Genomic DNA, 24,840 nt, shown 5'->3' on the forward strand with positions numbered 1-24,840 from the left:
GGTCAAAATAAATGTCATACATTAGGGGAATGTAGCACCACTCTTTTATCTTATTTAGTAGGAAAAATTACACTGCAACGATGTCAAAGTGGACCCCAATACCAAAAAAAATTCAAGTGATGCTTGATGGATAGAAGCAAAATGTGGTTTGGATGAATAAATTAAACAACATAACCTTATCCAATATGTTTTTGGTTAATCCAATGCATTTTATTTTATTTTATTTTATTTTTTATTTTTAAGGGGAGCAGGGAACTAAATGTAAGAACATCATTAATTAAAAAGTGATAATGCATGAAGTTTCATTTTTCAATGGATGATTTTTCATAACTGAATTTGCTGATAAGAAATCTCTCTACAACAAGTCCTTTACATCCACTCATATATTACGGTGGTATTTGTTTGGAAGGATTTAAGTATGAGATAGGACTAATAGTCCATTGGGACTAATAGTCTGTTGTTTAATAATCCGTCCGGATTATGAATCCCAAATCTATGGGATTGTTCTATCCCATGAGGAGGGTGTGACACAATTCATAAGAAAACTCATCCCATAGGGATAGTAGTGAAATTACATTTTTGACCCTTTACTATTTAATATCTTTTTAAAAATAAAATTTGTTTATTAAATTATTTATACTTTATTAAATTATTTATACTTCATAAATTTATTTGTTAAATTATTTAATAAATATTACTTAATAAATTTATTTATACTTAAGAAATTTTATTTATTAAATTATTTATACTTTATTAAATTATTTATTTTAATAATCATATGGTATTAATTATACTTTAGTAAAGTATAATCAAATTTAAAAATCTCAACTACAAATTAAAATAAATTTATATAATTTTTATTAATATTCTATTTATTTAATTTTTTAAAATTTCTAGTAAAAAAAACTAAATAAAATTTATAATTCAGATTTAATATTCCTATTATTTAATAAACAATTCAAAAGGAAAAAATAGTCTTTTGGGAATTTATCTTTCTCAATAATATTCCAAACAAACATAGGATTTAATAGAATAGTTCAATTCAGACATATAATCCCATGACTAAACAAACATAAGATATAAATCCACTCCAATCAAACAGTCCGGGGACAATTTATCCCAGGACTAATAGTCTGGTGAATTACAATTTTTCTTTTTCAAGTTCGTCCAAACAAACATGCTCTATAATCTGGAATGTTTCGGCAACTAATTAAAAAAGTCAAAAGTCAGTTTTTAACTCATTTTGGGTCACATCACCTCTCATATGGAATTGTAAAAAAAGTCAAAAAAAATTAAAAAGTCAATTTTTAATTATCTTCCCAAAATACCCTACTTTAAATACCTACAATCACTTACAAATAATGATTGTTTGGGGTGTCCTAAATAAGTGCACTTTTTATCTTTTTAGACTAAAAAGTTGAGATTGAAAATATGAATGTTTGGGTTAACTTTTTGACTTTTTATGGAAAAATGTGTATTAAAAAATTGTATAAATTAATGTATAGGGAAAATTAGTATTGGGAGTTGTGCAGCTGTAATTGTTGACTTTTAGTGAATAGTGATAACTTTTTAATTTTTTGAGTAATTTTTTGACTTTTTGAATTTTTTGAGACTTCCCAAACTTGGCCTTAATGTCAATTAATAATTTTTTCCAATATTATTGCTTGCAAAACAGACAAGTTCATTATGCAACGACACTTTTCTTTGAGTTAACATTTTGTCAAAGTCATTGATGTAATCCTTCGTACTCCAATCTTATGAATTTCACTTGGTTGGAGTCATTGGATTATGATATTTAAGTTTGATAGACTTATTTTAGGATTAATTTCAGTGATTTGAATTGTTCATTTTTTTATACTCATTTAATAGAATATTCATGTAAAAAATTAAGATAATTAGAGATATTTGAATAACATTTGTATTAATTTGGATTTTATTAACATATGCCTACACATGTTAAATAGGTTTCAAACACTACAAAAAAATTGACTTTTTGCGACGGTAAAATACCGTCGCTAATACTCCTAATGCCGTCGCTAATACTTTTTGCGACAGCAAAATGACTTTTTACGACGGCAAGAGGAGGGTCGCAACTGCAGGGGTTGCAAAAGAGTTTTTGCGACGGTAAGTGCCGTCGCTAATGTTTTGCGACGGCATTTTTTGCCTTTTTGCGACGGTACCGTGCAGTCGCTAATAACGTTTGAAATTTCTTGACTTTTTTGCGACAATCCTATTTTACCGTCGCTAAAAATGTTATTTGAGACGGCAAAAAATACCATCGCCAATAGTCTTTTTTTTTAAAAAAACACTGTTTTTTGCGACGGTGTGGTGCCGTCGCAAAAGTATAAAAAATATGAAATTTTTTATTTTTTGCGACAGTGTAATGCCGTCGCAAAAAATATTAAAAAATAATAAAATTTCTATTTTAAATAATGAAAATTTCTATTTTTTGCGACAGTATAATGTCGTCGCAAAAAGTAAAACCTGTAACAAAATTAATAAAAATATTAAAATTTTCTATTTTTTCCGACGGTGGTGCCGTCTCTCTCTAAGAGCTGATTATTTACATTCCATTCACAAAAACATCATAACAGAAAATAAAAATAAAAATTCATCAAACCATCAAATTCAATATTTTACAAAGAACAATTAAACTGTACATGTTCATAAAAGCATATTTAAATTATAAAATTCACCCAAATCCTTAAAAAAAATAAAATAATAAAATAAAATCTAAAATTCACCAATCAACACATTGGATATTTAAATACTCTTACAAAAATTAAAAAATTTCCAACAAGATCTCAATTTTGAGCCTATTTCAAAAATCAAGCTGTAAATTCCTTACTTTTAGAATCAGATCTTCCCCTCGGCAAAATTTATCCTTTTGACATACAAATAAATAGATAACAGTTGCAAATTATGATCTTTTGGAGAAACCAACTATTTAAACACCAGTAATGAAGACAATAAAGACTGTGGAAAGAACACTTACGTTGTCATCAGGAACAACTGCATATCCCTCAATTGGAGAAACCAAAGCTTTCCCTGCTCACAAATAATAATAATAATAATAATAATAATAATAATAATAATAATGGAATTCAATGTAGTCCAAAATAGTGTAATAAACTCTTATTGTAATATACCTCGGGAATTTTTTCATGTCTGATGGAAGTGGGAAGGGTTGGACTTAAAGGGTTCCTACCTGTCTTGGATTGTAGAATACACAAATTTATTTTGTAGGAACTCACATGCAGAAGGTCCATCATAAAGAATTGTGAGAAGAATACTAATATGTGATTACAATTAACTCTATATATGGTAGTTAATCAGGTGTAACGAAAAAAAATTTACGAAAAAATAAAAAAAACAGGGTGTCCACTAAAAATTAATTTTTTTTTTATTTTCTGTATTTTTTGTGCAATAATTTATGATCTATGGTTGTTAGGAAAGATGAGAGGGAGACGATATAAAATTTTAGAGCTCTAATATTGGAGTTCTAATAGCTCTAATGGAAAGTGGGTTCTACTCTGATATAATATTTTAGTCTTATTTTTTTTATCAATAATATTTGAGAGCTCTAATACAACTCTAATGATGTGGAGAGTACTCATGTGAAGGTGGGGCTCACACTCCTCTCTTTATTTCTCTCTACTCTCTTTTTTCCACCTCACTAGAGCTCCATTTAGAGCTCTTAAATTAGAGTTATGTTTCATTTCTCTATTTTTCACTTTACTAGAGTTCAATTAGAACTCTAATCTTAGAGGGATGAATCATAAGCCAAGAGACAATGAGAAAAGAGTTGAATAGGAAAATGGATGATTGGATGAGTGAAAGCGTAGAAAAGTGGGTGACAAGCATTTTTGTTACTCCTACTCTTATGCTAAACATTCAACCTTCCGAATTTGTCTCCTACCGATCCCAACTTTTCACGCCACTTTGTTTTTCTTAACTTTGTACCTTCATTCAAATTTAATGTTTTTCCCTCCCTATCTTTGTCTCTCTAACAAGGGAGGTGGGATTTCAAGAGGAGAGAGAATAGAGAACTAAAAGCTAAAGACAAAAGAATCTCACAAATGCTAGGGATTTTGATGGATGATAGGGATTTTGGAAAGGATTATTACATTGGAGCCAAATTATTTGTTTCTAATTTGTTGTGGGATTTAGTCATGTAATTTTTCTCATAAACATGGTGGGAATGGGTTCAAATGATAAGCTAGTGGAGGGTATATTTATAATTTCCAATTTGTTTCTGTTATTTTTCCATGTGAATGATGAACTGAGATGAACCGAGGATACTAAAGATCAGATGGGCTTTTAAAAAATCTTCTGACAAATGAACATCGTTTATGCCAATCCATACAAACATTTCTATACAAGAGCGCCTAGTTAATAAAGGTTACATAGTAACCACATCCTCGGTCAGTGCCATTAGATATAAAAATCAAACCTACCACGACAAATCAATAACCTAGATCTAATACAGCAAACATCTTAGTTACATTAATGCATCAGCAAAAAAAGTGAAAACAAATCCACAAGAGACAGAAGAACTAACCACATGAAGAGTAGGGTAGGCAAAGAAAGATACCATGCTCGCTCGATGTTTTAATCTATTCCTTGGATGATTTGTTGATGAGGGACTTGTGGATATGAGGAATTACACCTCCACCAGCTATAGTTCCTTTGATCAGGGTGTCAAGTTCTTCATCTCCTCGAATTGCGAGTTGTAAATGTCTGGGAGTGATACGTTTCACCTTGAGATCCTTGCTTGCGTTGCCAGCTAGCTCCAACACCTCTGCAGTTAAATACTCCAAGATAGCCGCAGCATAGACAGCACCTGTAGCTCCCACTCTACCATGCGCCGTTGTCCTAGTTTTCAGTAAACGATGGATCCGACCAACTAGAAACTGCACATTATATGCTAGAGATAAATTTTCATTACCTTCATACAGAAATTATAGCACAGAACTCCCTGGATGCTTTAGTGGTAGTAGTAAAAATGTATCCAATTTTGAGAGACGCGATTTAGAAATGCCGACTGATTGATTGAACAGAAAAAGACACATTACAGGGAGTGACATTTTTGCGTGACAAACGTATACCACATTTCAGCATGTTCATCTCAAAATGCAAATCGCTAGGTATTAGCATTTTCAGGTAACTATGCCTTAAAGGCTTACCCCTTGCAGCCAAAAGGATAGTTTTACAATTATTTTAAAGAGAAACAAACACTGTTTTTCACAAGTAGGGGCTTACGGTCCACACATTACAGCGTTTATTTTGGGTCTGAAAAAGCGACTCTTTTAAGACCGGTTTGATAAGAAACCAAAACAACTCTCTTTTCATCTTGTATGCTTCAAAACTTAAAGACCCTCAATCGTAAGTTTTACATGATAAAACTTACTAAACAACAATGGATGGCTAAAATTTGAAGAATCTTCACTATACAAAATAAGCAAACCAAAAAAAATAAAAAAATAAATCATAATAATAATAATTTTGATTTATGAATATGAGATAATAGTGTTGAATTCAACAATTAAAGGAGTGTAATTTAGATCTATACTTAATCAAATTAAATATTAATAATATAACATCAAATGGATTTGAGAGCCTTATATGTCAAGGTTTTGAAACTACAAGGTGAGGGAGTAACTTGAAAGGGATCTCCCAAAAGGGAATTTGTCGCACAAGGTTCCTCAAACAATATATTCCCCTTTCCTTTACTCTGTACTTCCCCAGGTCAGTCAATAGAACCATCTTAACAACTACCCCTTCAGCTGGCATATTAATTAATTTCAACTTCAAATCCACCCACCTATATGTAATCTAAATTGCTTGTGTGAGCTTTTATTTGTTCATGCTTTCATGGTTTATGATAATTTGAGCTCCAATTAAGATATAGCAAATAAGAAAAAAAAAGTGCAGAGTAACCATTTGAGAGATGATACGGATTCAATAATCAATACCTAACGGAAAGGCTTAACTACTTTTCCTACTCATTGAATGGATATTTATGATATATGGTGACGACTTTAAAACCGTAGAGACATCGCATCAATTGGTGAGTCTTACCTAAGAGTTCCTTTAGAGCCCTTATTTTAGAACTCTCAAACATTTTTGTCTAAAAACCAAGGTCAACGATCAGGCAAGAAAAAAAATTAGAATCAACCAACATATAAATTACTAATATTATTCATTATATTGCTGTAGTTTTTTATTTTATTTTATATTATTTATTTTTTTTACCCCTAATACATGGGAAAGAAATATTGCTTAGTTTATACCACACAAAGAAAGCTCTTTGTGGTCCACAACTTTGTAGATGGTAAATACAACTTACAAGCATATATTTCAACAAAAACAAACAACAAAGAACATCGAAGCAAAGAACATCAAAATCACAAGCTAATCAACTGAGGAAATTCAAAACAAAGGCCTAATTTTTTTTAAGAACATCGAAGCAAACATTTTAATTTCTTTTTTGAAAAAAAAAACTAAAATCAAACTTCATTGAATAGATCCTCTCTAAAACATGAAATCAATCAACCAAAATATTATCTAGAGCATTCTGTAATCAGGTCGAACAGATAAATCAAAGGAAGAAACTACTCCTCCGCCGACGACACTGCTCCTCCTCCGCTACTCCGACGCCGCTGCTGCTGCTCCGACGACACTGCTCCTCCTCCGCTGCTCCGACGCCGCTGATGCTGCTCCTCCTCCGCTGCTCCGACGCTACTCCTCCGCCGCTCGCCGTGGGGTAGGGATTGAGATTGGGGATTTGTGGGTTTGTGGGTTTGACATTGGGGATTTTGGGGGGGGGAGGGGGGGTAGTGATTTTTGGGTTTGAGATTGGGGATTTGTGGGTTTGAGATTAGGGATTTGGGGGGGGCGGGGTAGGGATTTTTGGGTTTGAGGTTTGAGATTGGAGATTTGGGGGGGCGGGAATGGAAAAAACAGGGGCGATAATAAAAAATAAGAAATTTTTTTTTTAAGTCACAAATGAAATTTAAATAATAAAATAATACCGTTAAATTTTTTTTTTTTTTGTGACGGGGTTATCATCGTCAAAAAAATTTATTTTTTGTTAAAATATATATATTTTTGTAGTTAATGAATTTTTTTAAAATTTTTTTTTAGTTACTAAGATTGAAAATTTATTTGTTTCATTTTTATTTTAATGAAAAAATATTATTATTTTTTATTTGGTAGAAGTAGGGATAATATTTTAATGAAAAATATTTTTCACTAAAATAAAAATTAATTTTCTGAAGTCAATGAAAAATATTTTTCTGTGGCCTATTTTTTTATGTTACTAAAAATCACGATCTAATTTTTTATGGTAGAGGAAATTGAGCAGCAATAGTGGTGGTGGTGATGGTGATAGCGAAAGAGATTAGTGGTGAAGTTGTGGTAGTGGTAGTGTAAATGGAGTGGCAGGGGTGAAGAAGAGGGAATGGTAGTAGTAGTGACAGTAGTGGTAGTGGTAGTAGTAATGGTGAAGTGGCGACAGTGGAAGTAGTAGTGGTGGTGGTGGAATGGTGTTTGCAATAGTGGTAAAGGTGGTAGAAGAGATGGGTGGTGAGAGAGAAAAATGAGTGAGAGACAGATAGAAGAGAGAGAGGAGAGAGATAGAGTGATGAGCGAGAGAGAGACAAAGTGGTCGCTAAAAGTGCATTTTCTTGTAGTGGATCAATAAATCGAGAGGGAGTTCAGTAAATAGAGAAGACGAGAGTGAGAAAGTGAGCAACGCAAACACAGTAGGAGAGAGAGAGAGAGAGAGAGAAAGATAGAGAGTGAGAGACAGAAAATAGACATAGAGAGAAGAGAGATGGATGAGAGAGACAAAGAGAGATAGAGAGAAGAGAGATGAGTGAGAGAGATAGAAAAAGATGAGAGATGAGAGAGATAGAGAGATGAGAGATGAGCGGGAGAGATAAAGAGAAGAGAGATGAGTAAAAGAGATAGAGAGAGAAAATAAATGAGAAAAGAGATGAGAGAAGAGATAGATGAATGAGAGATACACAGAGAGAAAGACAGATAGACAGAGAGAGAAGAGTAATGAGTAAGAGAGAGAAAGAGTGATGAGTGAGAGAGAGATAGGGAGAGAGAGATAGACAGAAAAAGAGATAGAGAGAGAAAGAGAGAGAGAGAGATAGAGATAGAGGGAAAGATAGAAAAAGAGAGAAAAACAAGAGATGAGCGAGAGATAGACAAAAAGAGAAAGAAATAGAGCAAAAAGAGATGAGCAAGAGAGAGACACAGAAAAAGAGAGAGACAGAGAGATAAGAGAAATAGGCGAGAGAGATAGAAAGATAAGAGAGAGAGAGAGAAAAGAAATGAGAGAGATAGAGAGAAGAGAGATGAGCGAGAGAGACGAGAGAGAAAACAGATGAGAGAGATAGAGAGAAGAGAGATAGGCGAGAGACACATAGAGAAAATGAGAGAGAGAAACAGACAGACAGAGAGAGAAGAGTGATGAGTGGAAGAGATAAAGAGAAGAGAGAGAGATAGAGGCAGAGAGACATGAAGATGAAAAAATGAATGAAAAGAGAAATGTTACATCAAAAGAGTAAGAAGACATTGTTTTTTTAAATTTTTTTTGTGAAAGAAAAAAGTACTAGAATTTATTCAAACCATTTTGTGACTGTATATATATGAAGTTGTCTCAAAACCACAATCACTATGCAAGGTTAGAGTTTTCCAAAAACTCTTTTGAGTAAATTATACTTTCTTGTTTTCCGTGTTATATTGTTTTTACTGAATTTTTTTAATATTTTAAGTATTTTTTTTTAATTTTTAGACACACCTAATATAAATACACCTAAAAATTAAAAAAAATTGTAAATTTTTTTTAAAAAAAATTCACTAAATACCAAAAATACAATACATTTTTTTTTTGTATTTTTATGTATTTATTAATTTTTAAAAATATTTTTTCATATTTTTTTTTAGATACATCTAAGTAAGGTGCATCTAAAAAAAATATTTAAAATTTTAAAAATATTCACTAAAAATTAAAAAAAAAAAACACGAAAGTCACTTTTTGCGACGGCAGAAAATGCCGTCTCAAAAAAGCAGAGTATTTGCGACGGCACCATTTGCCGTCTCAAAAAAGCAGAGCATTTGCGACGGCACAATTTGCCGTCTCAAAAAAACAGAGTATTTGCGACGGCAGAAAATACCGTCGCAAATGCTCTCATTTTTTGAGACGGCAAATTGTGCCGTCGCAAATGCTATGCTTTTTTGAAACGGCAAATAGTGCCGTCGCAAATACTCTGCTTTTTTGAGACGGCATTTTTTGCCGTCGCAAAAAGTGACTTTTTGAGACGGCAAGTGTGCCGTCGCAAATAGTCCCGTCTCATATACCCACTTTTCTTGTAGTGAAAAAGAGAAAGACTCTCCTTCATATCACTATCTTTCATACGTTATCATACTATATTTTATGGGCGCTATTTTGAGTTCACAATAATAATTCAAACCGTTCATCTTATAAATCTCATAATAATGTATAAAAAAATTTCATCAAATATCATTAGACATGTGAATAAATTATATTTTATTTTTTAAAATAGATAATAACTATGAGTTTAAACTTAAACTACCGATTTTATAAAATAAAATATAATTTGTTTATTTATTTATCGATATCCGATAAAACTTATTTTTTACACATGTCTTTTACTATGAGATTTATAAGGTGAATGGTTTGAATTATTAGAGTAGGCTTAAAATAAAACCCAAAAAATAGAGTATGGTGAAGTAGGGTTGAGTAAAGAAATTGAAAAATTAGAAAATTGAACTGGTCCAGACTAATCCGATAGGTTTGGTTTGATTTTTTAAATTTGGTGATCTGATTTAGGTTTGAAAATTTGAGAAACCGGTATCAATGGATTGATTCAGAATTTAAACCGAATCGAACCATATAATTTAAACTATATATCTATGATACATCCTGATATATATAATCTTAAACCTCATACATACATACATATATATATATATATATATATAAAAAACTAAACCCTAATTCATATCGTTACAATCACTCTGTGTGCCGCTACAATGGAAGAGGTGATCTCTCTCACGGGTAAGCTCTCTTTATCTCTCTTTGTTGAGCAATATGTTTGCTTAATATTATTTTTTGGAAAACACTATGGTGTATAATGCATATTGTATGTAATTTTACATAAAATTACGTAAATTTTTACAAATATATATAAGTGATGATATAAAAATGCATAAGTTTAATACAAATTTATATAAGTTCATAAAAAGTTATATGATTACGTAAATTTGTGTTAAACTTATGCATTTTTATGAGACCACTTATGTAAATTCATAAAAATGTATGCAATTTTGTGTAGGTTACATATGGTGTATAATGCACACCCAAAAATTTTCCTTAACTAATGAACATTATGAGAATAGTTTGTTTGATAGGCATATTATTATTATTTTTTTTGAAATGATGATAGGTTGATTTTTTTTTTTTAAATGTTATATAATTTTTCTTGTGAACAAATTATGTGAAATCGTGACTTTAAACCGAACCGATTCGTATTTAAATGGATTCGTTTGAATTGATTCCATAATTTTAATGATTTGGATTGGTTACAATTTTTACGGAACTTTAAATAATGCATTGAAACTAGTTTTTATCCCAAACCGGGCCATACTCACCATGCAGTGAAGTATGGAGAAGGATAATGGTGTGGAATGAGCCATTCCCTTCAAAATAAAATAAAATTATACATTCTTTATTACACCTATTTTAATGCAGAACATGTAATTTTTTTTGAACTTGTTAATATGTATAGAGAATACGTATAAAAAATTCATTAACTATAGTAAATTCAAATCCATTAGATTAATCTAAGATTCTCAAATCCATGATTAAAATGAGTTCGGATTTGTTAAAGTTGAAGATTTCAATTTCACGATAAAGTTGATTTATTATCAGACTAACTTTGACTCATTTTAGTAATAAAAACTATTCACCTTATTATACAACTAATTAGGTAAAGTTAATTTATTATCAGACTAACTTTGGCTCATTTTAGTAATCAAAACTATTCACGTTATTATACAACTAATTAAGAAAATTATTCATGAAAAAAATAAAATTGATCCAACATCGATTATCATACTATTAGATTATTTTTATCTATACGGCTTATATGTCTTTAAGAATAGAATATCTATCTATTATAATATATGTGATTTGATCATGTGATTATTTATGTTTGATAGACGTAATTTTTTGTATTCATATTATTCTCAGTTTGCCATATAATATGAATAGTTCAGATTATTAACATGAGTACAAATTAGTACCACAATACGTCAACTTTACATGTACAGTTGAGATTTTCAACTTTAGTAAATCCGAACACAATTCAAACCTATATTTAGCTTTACATTCAATTAAAAGTTATAATCTTTGAATAAGTAATAATAATTGAATTCATTCTAATTGTTAAAATATTGAAAAATCAACCATAGATTATGAAAAATAGAAAGAAAAATAAAACCTAGCCATCGGTAGCCATGCATACATTGTAGTTGGTGGGTTCAAATGAATCCACGGAAATTTTAGAGATAATAAGACTTAATTTAATATTTTAACAAATATTTTGTAATCTCATGATATAAATTCAAAAAATTATGTGATATTTTGAAATGTCATAAAAAATGACTTCAATAAACTAAAAAAAAGTACTAAAAACTTTTCTAAAATGTGATTTTTATTGAAAATTTAATTCAAAATAAAAAATAAAATGGGATGATTTTAGTTATTTTATTTTATTTTTAGTAAATGAACACTGATTTAATGTATTCACTCTTAACTGACCCCACTGATAATAAATCTTGGTTCAGCCACTGTTAATAGCAATTAATTAAGGAAGGGTAAATTCATAAATAGGTAAAAATTAGAAGAGTGGTATTATTTTTCTTGTTAATACGTCACGAAAGAGAGACAAAGAGGACTATGGGTCCCCTTTTTATATGGTTCATTTTATATCATTAAGGATGAATTAGGAGTGTTCAATTAGAGTTCTTAAAATGTTATAGATCTCAAATAATTTATAAAAATTGTGTAGGTTCCATATTCATGTGAGAGTTTTGGTAGAAAATTTAATAGATTATTTGGGGTTCCTAATACAACTCTTTTTCAAATTAGAATTAATTAGCAAAAGTAATAAATTCTTTACCCCTATTGCAAAACAACAATAAATTAAATATGGAACTAAATACAGAATGAAATATAAATGTCTTATAAGGGCTAGACCTACATGATATGTGACCTACTTTTTTTAAGATATTTTTATCTCATTCTTGTATTTAATTTTGAATAATGCTAGATGTATCAATTAATATACACACTAGTGTACTAATAGATGATGTAACATCATTTCTATGGTTTTAGGTATTTATAACTTATATAATAAATATGATTAATAATAATATCATAATATTAGTTGGTACACTAGTGTGTAGTGCATATAGCACCACCGTTTAATTTTTGTATTTTTAGCATTATTGCACACACAATAAATACAGAATCAAATATAAATGTCTCACAAGAGATGGACTCATATAATGCGGACCTACTTTGTAATAAGATATAAATGTAGGACCTACTTCATTTAGTTTTTGTATTTTTACCATTAGTGTACACATGGTGATGTTTGAGAAGTGAAATTTTAACTTTTTTTAGATTAAAATCAGCAAAAAGATAAAATAGATTAAAATAGTTAATAAGACAAAATGTCACATTATATCCATAATTATTTTTTTTTTCTTACAAACATCATATCTAACTATAAAAAAAAAATCTAATTATCTTTCTAAACACAAAATTTTAGCCTATTAAAATAATCAAAAACTAAAATAACCTGTTAAAATAACAACTTTCCAAACACACACACACATAGTGAATTAAATACATAAAGAGATATAAATGTTTTTATAAGGGATGGAACCTAGGAATGGCAAAGGGGCGGGGCGGGGCCGGGGATCACCCTTCCCGTCCCCGATCCCCGATGGCCAAAACTTCCCCGGCCCCGGCCCCGATCCCTGACGGGGAACCTTTCGTAGTCCCCATCCCCGTCCCCAACGGGGATCGGGTTTCCCCGACCCCGAAATTCCCCGATCCTTATCAACAGATCAAAAACAAACAGATGAAGCTCATCATCAACAAAAGAGATCAAAAACAAAAAAATTACAGCTCATCATCAAATTACAGATCAAAAAAAAAATTACAGACTAAAAAATTACAGATCAAAAAAAAATTACAGATCAAAACAAAATTTACAGATTAAAAAATTATAGATCAAAACAAAATTTACAGATTAAGAAATTACAGATCATCCGCGGTGGAGATCGGCGGATGAGGAGATCGGCGATGGAGTCTCCAGTGAGAGATCGAGTGAGAGAGTTGAGAGAGTGAGAGATCGGCGATGGAGATCGACACGAAGCTCTCCAGTGAGAGATCGAGTGAGAGAGTTGAGAGAGTGAGAGATCGGCGATGGAGATCGACCAGTGAGAGAGAACGAGAGTTGAGAGAGTGAGAGAGAAGAACGAGAGTGAGAGAGTGAGACCGAGTGAGACCAAGTGAGAGAGTTGAGAGACAGAGAAGAACGAGAGTTGAGAGAGTGAGAGTGAGAGCTTCGGGGACGGGTTTATCATATATATATATGTTATATATATATATATATATATATTATATAAGGGGTATAAAAGTAATTTTATTTCGGGGAATTTCGGGGACGGGGTCGGGGCCGGGGACGGGGACGGGGACGGGGCCGGGCCGGGGCTTAAACACTGATCACCGTCCCCGGCCCGAAACAGATCGGGGATTGATTTTCAAATACCGTCTTCTCCCCGTCGGGGGTATTTTTCGGGGAAAAACCGTTAAAATCGGGGTCGGGGTCGGGGTCGGGGATCCCCGTCGGGCCGGTTTCAAATTGCCATCCCTAATGGAACCACATGATGTGGGACTTAGTTTGTAAAATACTTTTATTGGTGAATTACACTAATCATCCTTATAGTTTAGGACTTGTGTCACTTTAGTTCTCAACTTTTTAATTGTGACACATTTAACAATGATTTCTACTCACCAAAGATAAAATTATGTAAAATTGATAAATATTTTACACATTTATTTATTTTTTTACCAAAATAGTTTTTATTATGTGTTTGGATGATAATCATGTAATGGATAATTGCTTTTATTTTAATTAAATTAGTTTTTATTTTTCTAAAAGTCAAATATGATGACAATTTTGATATCATTATTAAACCAATTCATTAAATCAAATATTAAAAATAAAAATATTTTATTTATTAAATAAATCGATTACACATTAAATGCCAAATAATCACTCATTACATGACCATTATTTAAACACATAATAAAAATTAATTTAGTAAAATAAGTAAATAAATGTGTAAAAGATTTATCAATTTTATATAATTTTTTCTTTGGTGGGTAAAAATAATTTTCAAAAATTCAAAAATATTTTTTTGAAATTTATTTTTGTCAAATTATTTATATTTTATCAAATTGATGACTTTGCCCTTGAAATTGAGCATGGTATCTTCAATTGTTCTTATTTAGAATAAGATTCAAAATTCAGAGTTAAATGTGTCACAATTGAATAGTCACAGATGAAATTGATATAAGTCCCAAATTATGAAGACTGATAATGTAATGTAATTGGCTCTATTTTTCTCTTAGAAAAATGTTTGGAAGCTAATTGAGTATTCTTAATTTACTTATAATGATATGGAATGGATGTCACTCTTTATTCTTCCTCTTTCCATCTTTCTACATTTTCTCTTCTATTTGATTAGAGGTCAAAATAAATGTGATACATTAAGGGAATGTAACACCACTCTTTTTTTCTTATTTAGTAGGAAAAATTACACTGCAATGATGTCAGTAAAAATTAATTACAAATAATTGGTAAACATTATAAATACTAATAATTAAAATTATTAACTTTATTAGGAGTTTATAATAATTTTTTACTGACACCACGTACAAGTGATTTCCCCTATTGCCATATACAAAGGCGTGAGCACTGCAATTCAAGCTATTTGAAATTATAAACCAAATCGTAAATTTTGGGTTGACAAATAATTAAATCGTGATTTGAATGGTTTGAGACGGTTTCAATTTATTAGTTAATTAAAGATTTTTTAAAAAATAATTATTAAGTATTTGCATAACATATAATACTAATTTGTATAATAATTTTCAGAAATATAAAAAAAAAAATTAATTTTACATAATATTTTTATGTGTATAACTACTAATAATTTGTGATATATTTCACATCTTAAACATTTCTCACACTTATTTTTATTTTGGTATTTCATTATATATTAAAAGAGAAAAACTATGGTACATACTCCAAGGATGTGTATTATATGTACATTATAACTAAAGATAAAAATGACATTACTCCATACGTTATAACTATAAAAAATCATAATCAAACACTAATAACATATTACCAAAGATCTCATTAGTTGTAATATGACTTAGATGTGCATATGGTACACTATTTTTAAGGGGGTCTATATAATAGAATTTTCCTTAAAAAATTATATGCATTAACTATGTTAAAAGCGGATTATATATTTTAAAATTTAATGTACAATCAATGTATAAATATGTGTGAATTAGTGTATATCGATGCGATTTTGACGAATTGAACAATAAGAGAATTCTATCATACAATTCAATATCATACACACTTTTAGTTATGTCATTTCTTTTTTGTTATGATTAATTTTTTTAGGATAAATTACAAACACACCCCTTGAGATTTACTTAAATTATAAATTACTCCTATGGTTGTAGAAATTACATTATATCCTTTAAGATTTCTAATTTCATAACAAATAGGTCATTTTAATAATAAATTATCAAGTTAATTAACAGTTTTTAATAATGTTAAAATTTTATTTCAATTAATAATTCAGATAATTTTATTATTGTATAGATAAATAGTTAAAAATTTCATTTTTTTAATTAATTCTGTCAAATAACAAATTATGACAGGGAAGTATTTGTGATTTTTCAAACCACAAGGAGCAATTTGTATTTTAAGCAAACTTCAGGAGTGTATTTATAATTTACCATTTTTTTAATTATGATATTATTTTGAGATATTTGTAATATAATGTTTGGTTATGACCATTTTTTTTAAAAAATTTTAATTATGACTTAAAAAATATGAAGTTATATAATTTTTTTCTTTAATTATAAAGTGTATATGATACACATTGCCCATAATTTTTCCTTTAACAATATTTTAAACAACTCACTAATTTATGAGAGCAGGGGGTGCACCATAATTTTTTATTTTAAAAAGAGTTATGCTAGAAATACAAAAAAAAAAAAAATTATTAAATATTTGATCAAATATCTTACATAAGTGTGAGTCTTACAAAATCCTATGGGCATGTTTGATTGGAAGGATTAAAGCATAGGATTGGGATTATTAATCCGTGGGCCCAATCATCCTATGTGTGTTTTGACATTTTGGTTTAGGATTATTAATCCAATGGATAATTAATCTAACAAATTTGTAGGATTATTAGTAATGGGGTAGGGGTGGGATAACTAATACCACACTAATTTAATAGGATTATTAATACCTCACTATTAGTGTTGTGAATCAAACATGGCCTATATGAATGACAGATTCACAACTATATAAAATATTTGATCAAATATTTAATAAAATTTTTGAGACTTCTAATAATTTTATTTTAAAAATATTTTATACAGCTCGCCACATACGCAGTGAATTTGTGACATTTGTCATACGTTGTCCAAAATGTGCAAATTTCGAACAGAAATGGATAAGACTGTTTTTATACTTCCAAGTCACCTCTCCAAAGCAATGCCGCAAAAAACCCCCTTATAAATTCCCCATCCACTGCCCCCAACAACTCACTTCAACCTCTCCCAAAAACCCTAACACTCTCTATTTATATATACATTACATCTACACACACATATACATACATAGCTTGAGAGAGAGAGAGAGAGAGAATATGGAGAGTGAGCGACCACCACCATCGGCTTTGGAAGTTCAACAACCGCCGGCGCTGTCGAAATCGTCGCTGCGGAAGACAATAATTGTGGCGTCAATCGCCGCCGGGGTCCAATTCGGGTGGGCACTACAGCTCTCCCTACTAACACCCTACGTGCAGCTACTGGGCATCCCCCACACTTGGGCCGCCTTCATTTGGCTCTGCGGCCCAATCTCCGGCATGATAGTCCAACCCCTAGTCGGCTACTACAGCGACCGCTGCACCTCCCGATTCGGCCGCCGCCGCCCCTTCATCGCCGCCGGGGCTGGCCTGGTCGCCATCGCCGTCTTCCTCATCGGTTTCGCCGCCGACCTAGGCCACCTCTCCGGCGACAACCTGGGTCGGACCCCAAAACCCCGAGCCATCGCGGTTTTCGTAGTCGGGTTCTGGATCCTCGACGTCGCCAATAACATGCTCCAAGGCCCTTGCCGGGCCCTCCTGGCGGATCTTTCCGGCGACAACCAACGGAAAATGCGAACCGCCAACTCTTTATATTCCTTCTTCATGGCGGTCGGGAACGTTCTCGGGTTCGCCGCCGGGTCATATACCCATCTCCACAAAGCCTTCCCATTCTCATCCACACGTGCATGTGATGTGTACTGTGCGAACCTCAAGAGCTGTTTCTTTATCTCAATCGCTCTCTTAATCACTCTAACCACCATAGCTCTAACAACAGTGCGTGAAAAACCCATCTCCAAACCGGAATCGGGAAATACCGGTGTCTTGGACGGGGTCGGCAAGGATGGGGAAAAGGCTAAGCCGGTGCCGTTCTTCGGAGAAATATTCGCTGCGCTGAAGGACTTGCCTAGGCCCATGTGGATCTTGCTTCTGGTGACGTGTCTTAATTGGATTGCTTGGTTCCCTTTCTTGTTGTTCGACACGGATTGGATGGGCAGGGAGGTGTACGGAGGGAAGGTTGGGGAAGGACAGGCTTACGATCACGGCGTCCGCGCGGGTGCATTGGGGCTGATGCTGAACTCGGTGGTGTTGGGGTTCATGTCACTCGCGGTGGAGCACATGGCTCGTGGGCTCGGCGGGGTGAAGCGCTTGTGGGGTGTGGTCAACTTTTTGCTGGCGATTTGTCTGGCCATGACGGTGGTGATTACCAAAAAAGCAGAGTCCGCACGCCATTTCGCCGCCGCACACAACGGAGGAGCCACCCCTTCGCATCCTGATACCGGCGTCAAGGTCGGCGCGTTGACACTCTTCTCCGTTCTCGGAATCCCTCTAGCGGTGAGCTTCTTTTGTTTTTATTTCCTACCGCACGAGTGTGGCGCGTGCTATCGACGTGTACATTAGCTCTTCGCCTTATCTGTAGTCTGACTTGACACGCTGGTTTAGGAGTTTGTTTTTACAACAGTGATTCATCCTATTAAAAACATCACTATTAATAGCACAAAAAAAATATAATTCAAAGACTAAAACATCACATCATTAATGACGAGACTAACTACTACTTAATTAGTGGGAACACTAATTAGTGTTCCCAAGCATTTTTCTTTTTACCAAACAAACTTTGGTGTTTGGTTGGACTAATAGAAACAAGAGCAATGGTAGAGGGCCTAAATTCTGTGGCTCAAATGTGGCTCAAATGGCTAAAACGACGTCGTTTTGAGTACAAAACAACATCAAAATGGCCAAAACGACGTCGTTTTGGCCATTTGAGCCACATTTGAGCCACAGAATTAGGGCCTCCAAACATTTTTCTAGAAACAAACTTTAGTGTATGGGTGGACTAATAGTGCACTTTCTTTTCGCTTCTTCTTTTGTTTTTTTTTTTTTGGTTTCGTTTTTTTTGAAAACAGAAATTTTATTTTTTTATTTTTCGTATTTTTTTATTTTTATTAAATTTTTTAATATTTTAAGTAAATTTTTTTTTTAATTTTTAGACACGCTTAACATAAATACACATAAAAAGTATAATTTTTGTGATTTCTTTTTACATTCAATAAATACTAAAGACACAAAAAAAATACGAAAATTTAGTATGTTTTTCGTATTTTTATGTATTTTTTAATTTTTTAAAATATTTTTCACAATCTTTTTACTTTTTAGATACATCTAAGTATGGTATATATTAAAAAAGTAAAAAAAAATGCTTAAAATTTTAAAAATAGTCACTAAAAACAAAAAAAATACAAAAAATAAAAAACTCAATTTTCAAAAAACTTAATCCAGAAAATTCAAACCAAACATACTGATTATTATTTTTATATCTATTTATAAAAAATTAAAAAGTAAACATCTCCCTTTGAAATACATATTTAGACTAAAATAGTTATATAGGATAAAATTAATTATTTTAATTAAATAAAACAAAGTATATATCTAATCCATAATTATTTTATTTTTTCTCACAATAGTCAAAAAAAATAAAAAATTCATTCTAAACAAAGCTTTTTAACCTCAAGAATACTCAAAAAAACCAAAAATTAAAAAATTAATCCACATCCCAAACAAAGCCTTATTTAAATATTTTAAATACCTTCTTAAATCTTATAACATATTTTTATATGTTTTGTGAAATTGCATTTTGAAAAAAATAATAATAAAAAGTCAACGAAGAGTGGTAGTAAAGATTAAACTTTTGGGTGTGTTTGGTCTGATTTTGGGAGATAAATTTTTTAAATTTTTTTTGAAGAGAGAGTTTAGAATTTTTTTTTGGTTTGTTTAGGTTGTAAATTATGGAAATAGTTTTGGAGTATGGGAGTTTATAATTTGATATTTTGTTGTAATTGAGTAGATGTATTTGAGAAAAAAAGTGATTAAGAAAGAGAGACGAAAAAAAAAAAATTGATTGATGTGTAGAAAAAAAAAATGATTTTAGAAAAAATTTGCAGCCAAACAAAATTTTGATAGTTTTTAAAAAAAATTATATTTTAAGAGTTAAACTAAATAAGGCCGTGTTTAGGTTCAATTTTCGTTGTCCGTAATTCTTTATTTTTTTTAGTGAACGATCTATAAATCTAATATTGTAAATTCTCATAGAGACTTGTGACTTGCTCTGATCCTGAATTGGAATAGCCTTCTCTCACTTAAATTTTTTTGTACCAAAAAAAAAAAAAAATGATAAAAAGAATATTTCAACCAATTTTTTTGCCCACCGGATTAAGTTTTTTGTTTAGAAATAATTATTAAAAAAATAATAAATTTTTTTTCTTATACTTTGATAATGAGTAATATTACAAATTTATCCTTATCTATTTAATAATTACGAGAAATTATTCTCCACTATACTCTATATGAATCTTATATAAATTTTATACTACACAAATTAATCTCTACCACACAATCATCTGTTCAGACAAAAAAGTTCTTAATGGATAAGTGTGCGTCCCCAACTTGTCTTTTAATACTATTTCTTCGGTCCCAAAATGTTAGTCTCTTATTTAATTTTTATTGCCTTAAAATATTAGTTTACTTTTAAAAATCAAGAATTAAAATAATATAAATTTCTTATTTTGCCTTTTTTTTAAAAAAATTTACAACACAAAAAATACAATCATGATAATTGATATTTTTAAAAAAAATATATTATCAATGAATAATTTAGAAAATTAATATTTTTAAAATGTAATAATTATAGTACTAAAAAAATAGATTTCTTATTTTAGAACGAAGAGAGTAAAAAATAGTAAAAGAAATTGTTTTGTGAAATATAGGAGTCCCTTAAAATATTATTAAAAGTTTACTATAGAGAAGGTGCACGTGGTAGTAGGTGAGGTGAAACAGAGGATTTTGATTCACACGTGTAAGTGATAGTTGGAGAAGACCCTGCACTATGTGGAGTGCATGCAGAGAAACTGGAATTCAAAATAATTTTTAAAAGCAATGAAGGCACTAATTTTGGCAACCCAACACGGTTAAAAGTTATTTTTTTTTTTAGTTTTTTAATTGTTTTAGTAAATTTTAACTTTAGTTTTTTCTCACTACTTTTCAGATAACTTTCTGATAAGACACCTTAAAATAAGATTTAGATATTCAAATTGTGGGATTATTTATAAATAATGAAATAATGATGTTGTTGATGGTTGTTGTACTTTGTTTGGCAGGTTACTTACAGCATTCCGTTTGCTCTAGCATCCATTTTCTCAAACAGAGCTGGTGCAGGGCAAGGTATACATTATATGAGTTTTTTTTGAACGCAAGAAATCAATATTGCCTCCGTTTGGGAAGTGGGTTGGCTTTTTGACTTTTTGATTTTTTTGACTATTTTAGCCTGAGCTTAAAAGCTTGGTTTGGAAAGGACTTTTTGGCTTTTTGGTTTTTTTGAGTTTTTTTGTGAGAGAAGAATGTAATGATTATGGATTGGATGTGATGTTTTGTTTGTTATGACTAAAATAGCTTATTTTATTTTTTGTGGCTAAAATAGCCAAAAAAGCCCAAACCATGGCTTCCCAAACGAAGCCATTGTGTAGTTTGTTTGTACCCATTTTTGAAGTATTTTTTTGGGGGATTATATAGTATACTAGTAATTTTATTCTAAGATTTTTTCTCATTTTTAAATTTCATAGGTCTCTCTCTGGGAGTTCTGAATCTTGCAATAGTTATCCCACAGGTAAGATTTTTCCACTCATGTAATTAATTATTGCAGCTCCAAATAATTTTACTTCAGGATAATTATAATATAGTATTTTTTATTGTTTACGTGTAAATATCATTCATAAAACCCATAATTTCGAATGCCTTGTACCTACGCAAAAACTATTAAAAAAAAAAAAAAAAAAAAAAAACAGCATCCAAACAAAGCTTGTAGAATTTTCATGAGCAATGGTGCCTCTTTTCTTCACCATTCATTTCTCTTTATGAAAAAAGTATGTATTTAATGGGTAATTTATAAATAAAGTGTGTCTGTAGTATGGATTTAATTTTAATGTAATGTAGATTTTACCCCGATCAAATTTTAGTTTACATATTTTATATTTAAAATATTTTTATAAGTGCATAGTATTATTCTCATCTTTATTCCAAGACTCCCAATTTAAAAGAACTCTCTCCTTTTTGGGTGAATAAAAAGAACTTTCTCAATGACACTAAATCGAAAAAATATAAAATATATCATTATTGGTATTAATATTTGGGGAATTATTTAACAGTGGAGTGGAAAAAAAATTATAAAAATATGGAGGGTATAAGTAATTTTGTGGTGGGGGTGCAGGTCCACTTGCACCCCTCCGTATTTGTGTAATTTTTTTTTTTTTTTATTCAGTTGATAAGTAATTTCTCCATAATATTTTATAACTTTATGATTGAGCTCCAATGCAAAAGTAATTTTGGAATCAGCAAACTATAAACTCTCAAAAAACACAACTCTTACTCACTTGTGATTAGTTCAGGAAGGAAAGAAAAAAAATAAAAATACATGATTGATCCACATCATTTTGAAGGTCATGGAAATCCACAACTTTGGGGTCCAAGCATTTTTGTATTGGAATATAGTGATGTAAACCCATAACTAGCATCAGCATGTCACATGGCATAGAGGGTCATGCCACATGTTCACAAAAGCCTAACAAATTAAATTCATTTTTCGGTTCGGTAAAAATAAAATTGCAAAAAAAAAAAATAAATAAACCACTATTTTGATATGATTTTTTTAAAGGTAAAAATATATTCTTAGTATTTGTTTTTATCAAATTAATATATATATATATATATTTTAAAATCTGAAAATCAAACCACCCCATTTGAACTAATTGCATGATATGGGTTGATTGGTTTCATAAAGGGTAACAAAGTCAATTCCACCATAAAGGCCAGAAAAAATTTATACCAAAGTGTACTAGTCGAAATTTAATGGATGACTTTACAAGTGTTGTAGTTGTTAAGATTGTTATATACTTTTGATTGTGTCACGTTAAACTTCTTTAACATAGAACAAACTTTTTACATATATGCCTTTTGTTCCATTAAGTAATCTTAATTTTATTTCTCATGATCCTGATGGATGATTTTTTTTTTTTTTTTTTGAATATTTGAATGTTGAAACAGATGGTGGTATCAGTAGCAAGTGGACCGTGGGATGCCTTATTCGGGGGTGGCAACTTACCTGCGTTTGTTGTAGGTGCGGTTGCAGCAGCAGCGAGCGGGGTGTTTGCAGTTACCATGCTTCCATCTCCGCCACCTGATACTGCATCCACCAAAGTTCCGATGGCTATTGCTGCATTCCATTGAAATTTAGGGTTTTGGAGTAAAACTTTTTTTGTTTTTTGTTTTTTGCTATTTGTTTTTTGTTTTTGTTTTTGTGTGTGTGTGTGTGTGTGGGTGTAATTTGGGTTTTGGAACAATGACCATTCTTGGTCTAGTAGCTTCTCTGTCTCAAAGACTGTACCCTTACGCTAAAGCGTGGTACAGCCAAGTTTTAATCTCATAAAGCTTTGTGTGATATTTTGTGTTTTAGTCAGTAATACAGTAAAAGGTTCATGAAGTAGATTTCACAATTATTAAATACAAGTGAATATATAGACAAATGACATTAAGAGAATTAAAAAGGAGAAATATTACATCCGTAGATTTTTAAAAACAAAAATCAGTGAGAAATTTATTAATAATTAAAATTGTAATTATTTTTCTGAATATATAATTTATTTTTTCAAGATTCTACTGTAGTGTAATTATCCAAATAAAAAAAGAGGCACGTGTTTAGATAATAGATTTGGATATAGAAAGGGGAATGAAAAAAATTGTTAATTTAGATTTCAGTTCTATTTGTTTTTCACCTTTTTCATTTATTTTTTTAAACTAGTGATTGTATATATATTTTTGTCAATTTATTCATTTGTAAAAAAATATTCTAAACTTTTTTTTTTGTTCTCTAGATTTCACCCCATCCAACACTAATAAATAATGTAGAGAAGACTACATTGTGTTTGTGCAGCAGAAGGTGGAATGAATTTGCCCAAGGATTAAAGTGCTCAATTAGAGATCAAAAGAATAGAATTATGATGGAGCAAGCAATGGGGACAATTTTTACAAAACAAAGTTGCTATTTAAATGAACAAAACAAAGGATTTATTTTTCTGTAGAAAGATTTTTGAAACTGAGTTGCTTCTCTTGTTGCTGGAACTTTTCATAAGATTAATTGTTGGTCTCCTTGGACTTGCCTTTCTTAATACATCAAGAGCACTATTTATACATGATGAAGATAATTCCAGAAAATATTAATTAATCAACTACCATCTACCCAATTGTAAGAAAATGTTACTTAGATACTAAATGCATCAGCTAACTACTCATGTTCTGGAAAACTCTACACTGAACAAATCACAAATTAAGAACAAATTGCAAATTAACGCAACACCCCTTCTTAATTTGTAATTTTTAGTTGCTTCTTGATTTTTTTTTTCTATCTTTCTAAAGTCACTGCTTTAGTCAGAATATCAGCTGGCTGATCATTGGTGTCGATGAACTCTATAACAATTTCTCCCTTGCCAATCAAATCTCAAATGAAATGATGGCGAAGCTTGATATGCTTTGACCATGCATGGAAAATGGGATTTCTGCTCATTGCAATTGGTGATATATTGTCACAATGAATCCTTGTAGGCTCCATTTGCTCTTGCTTCAGGTCTTTGAGAACCCTCCTAAACCAAACTACTTTACACGGTACTTCTGTTGCTGCAATATGCTCAGCTTCAGAAGACAATAATGCCATTTCTTCCTTGAACTCCATGATATCACATTTGAGCCTAGACGAAAGAGATAAGCAGCCGTACTTTT

The 24,840-nt window shown here is 31.1% G+C and overlaps 1 protein-coding gene and 1 pseudogene across 1 annotated transcript; one reads left to right on the plus strand and one right to left on the minus strand.

The window, feature by feature from the left end:
* Nucleotides 1–4,616: 4,616 nt before the first annotated feature.
* On the minus strand, nt 4,617–6,124 carry LOC145821741 (putative histone H2A variant 3 pseudogene; annotated as a pseudogene).
* Nucleotides 6,125–16,927: 10,803 nt separating this feature from the next.
* On the plus strand, nt 16,928–23,506 carry LOC114323338 (sucrose transport protein). Its single transcript, XM_028270913.2, has 4 exons — nt 16,928–18,354; nt 21,174–21,237; nt 21,636–21,679; nt 23,113–23,506. Exons 1-4 carry the CDS (start codon nt 17,083–17,085, stop codon nt 23,293–23,295), a joined length of 1,563 nt encoding a protein of 520 aa, XP_028126714.1. The 5' UTR covers nt 16,928–17,082; the 3' UTR covers nt 23,296–23,506.
* The last annotated feature ends 1,334 nt before the right edge of the window (nt 23,507–24,840 follow it).

The sequence above is a fragment of the Camellia sinensis genome, chromosome 3 (assembly GCF_055761805.1).
Source record: "Camellia sinensis isolate YWXY chromosome 3, ASM5576180v1, whole genome shotgun sequence".
Classification (NCBI taxonomy): domain Eukaryota; kingdom Viridiplantae; phylum Streptophyta; class Magnoliopsida; order Ericales; family Theaceae; genus Camellia; species Camellia sinensis.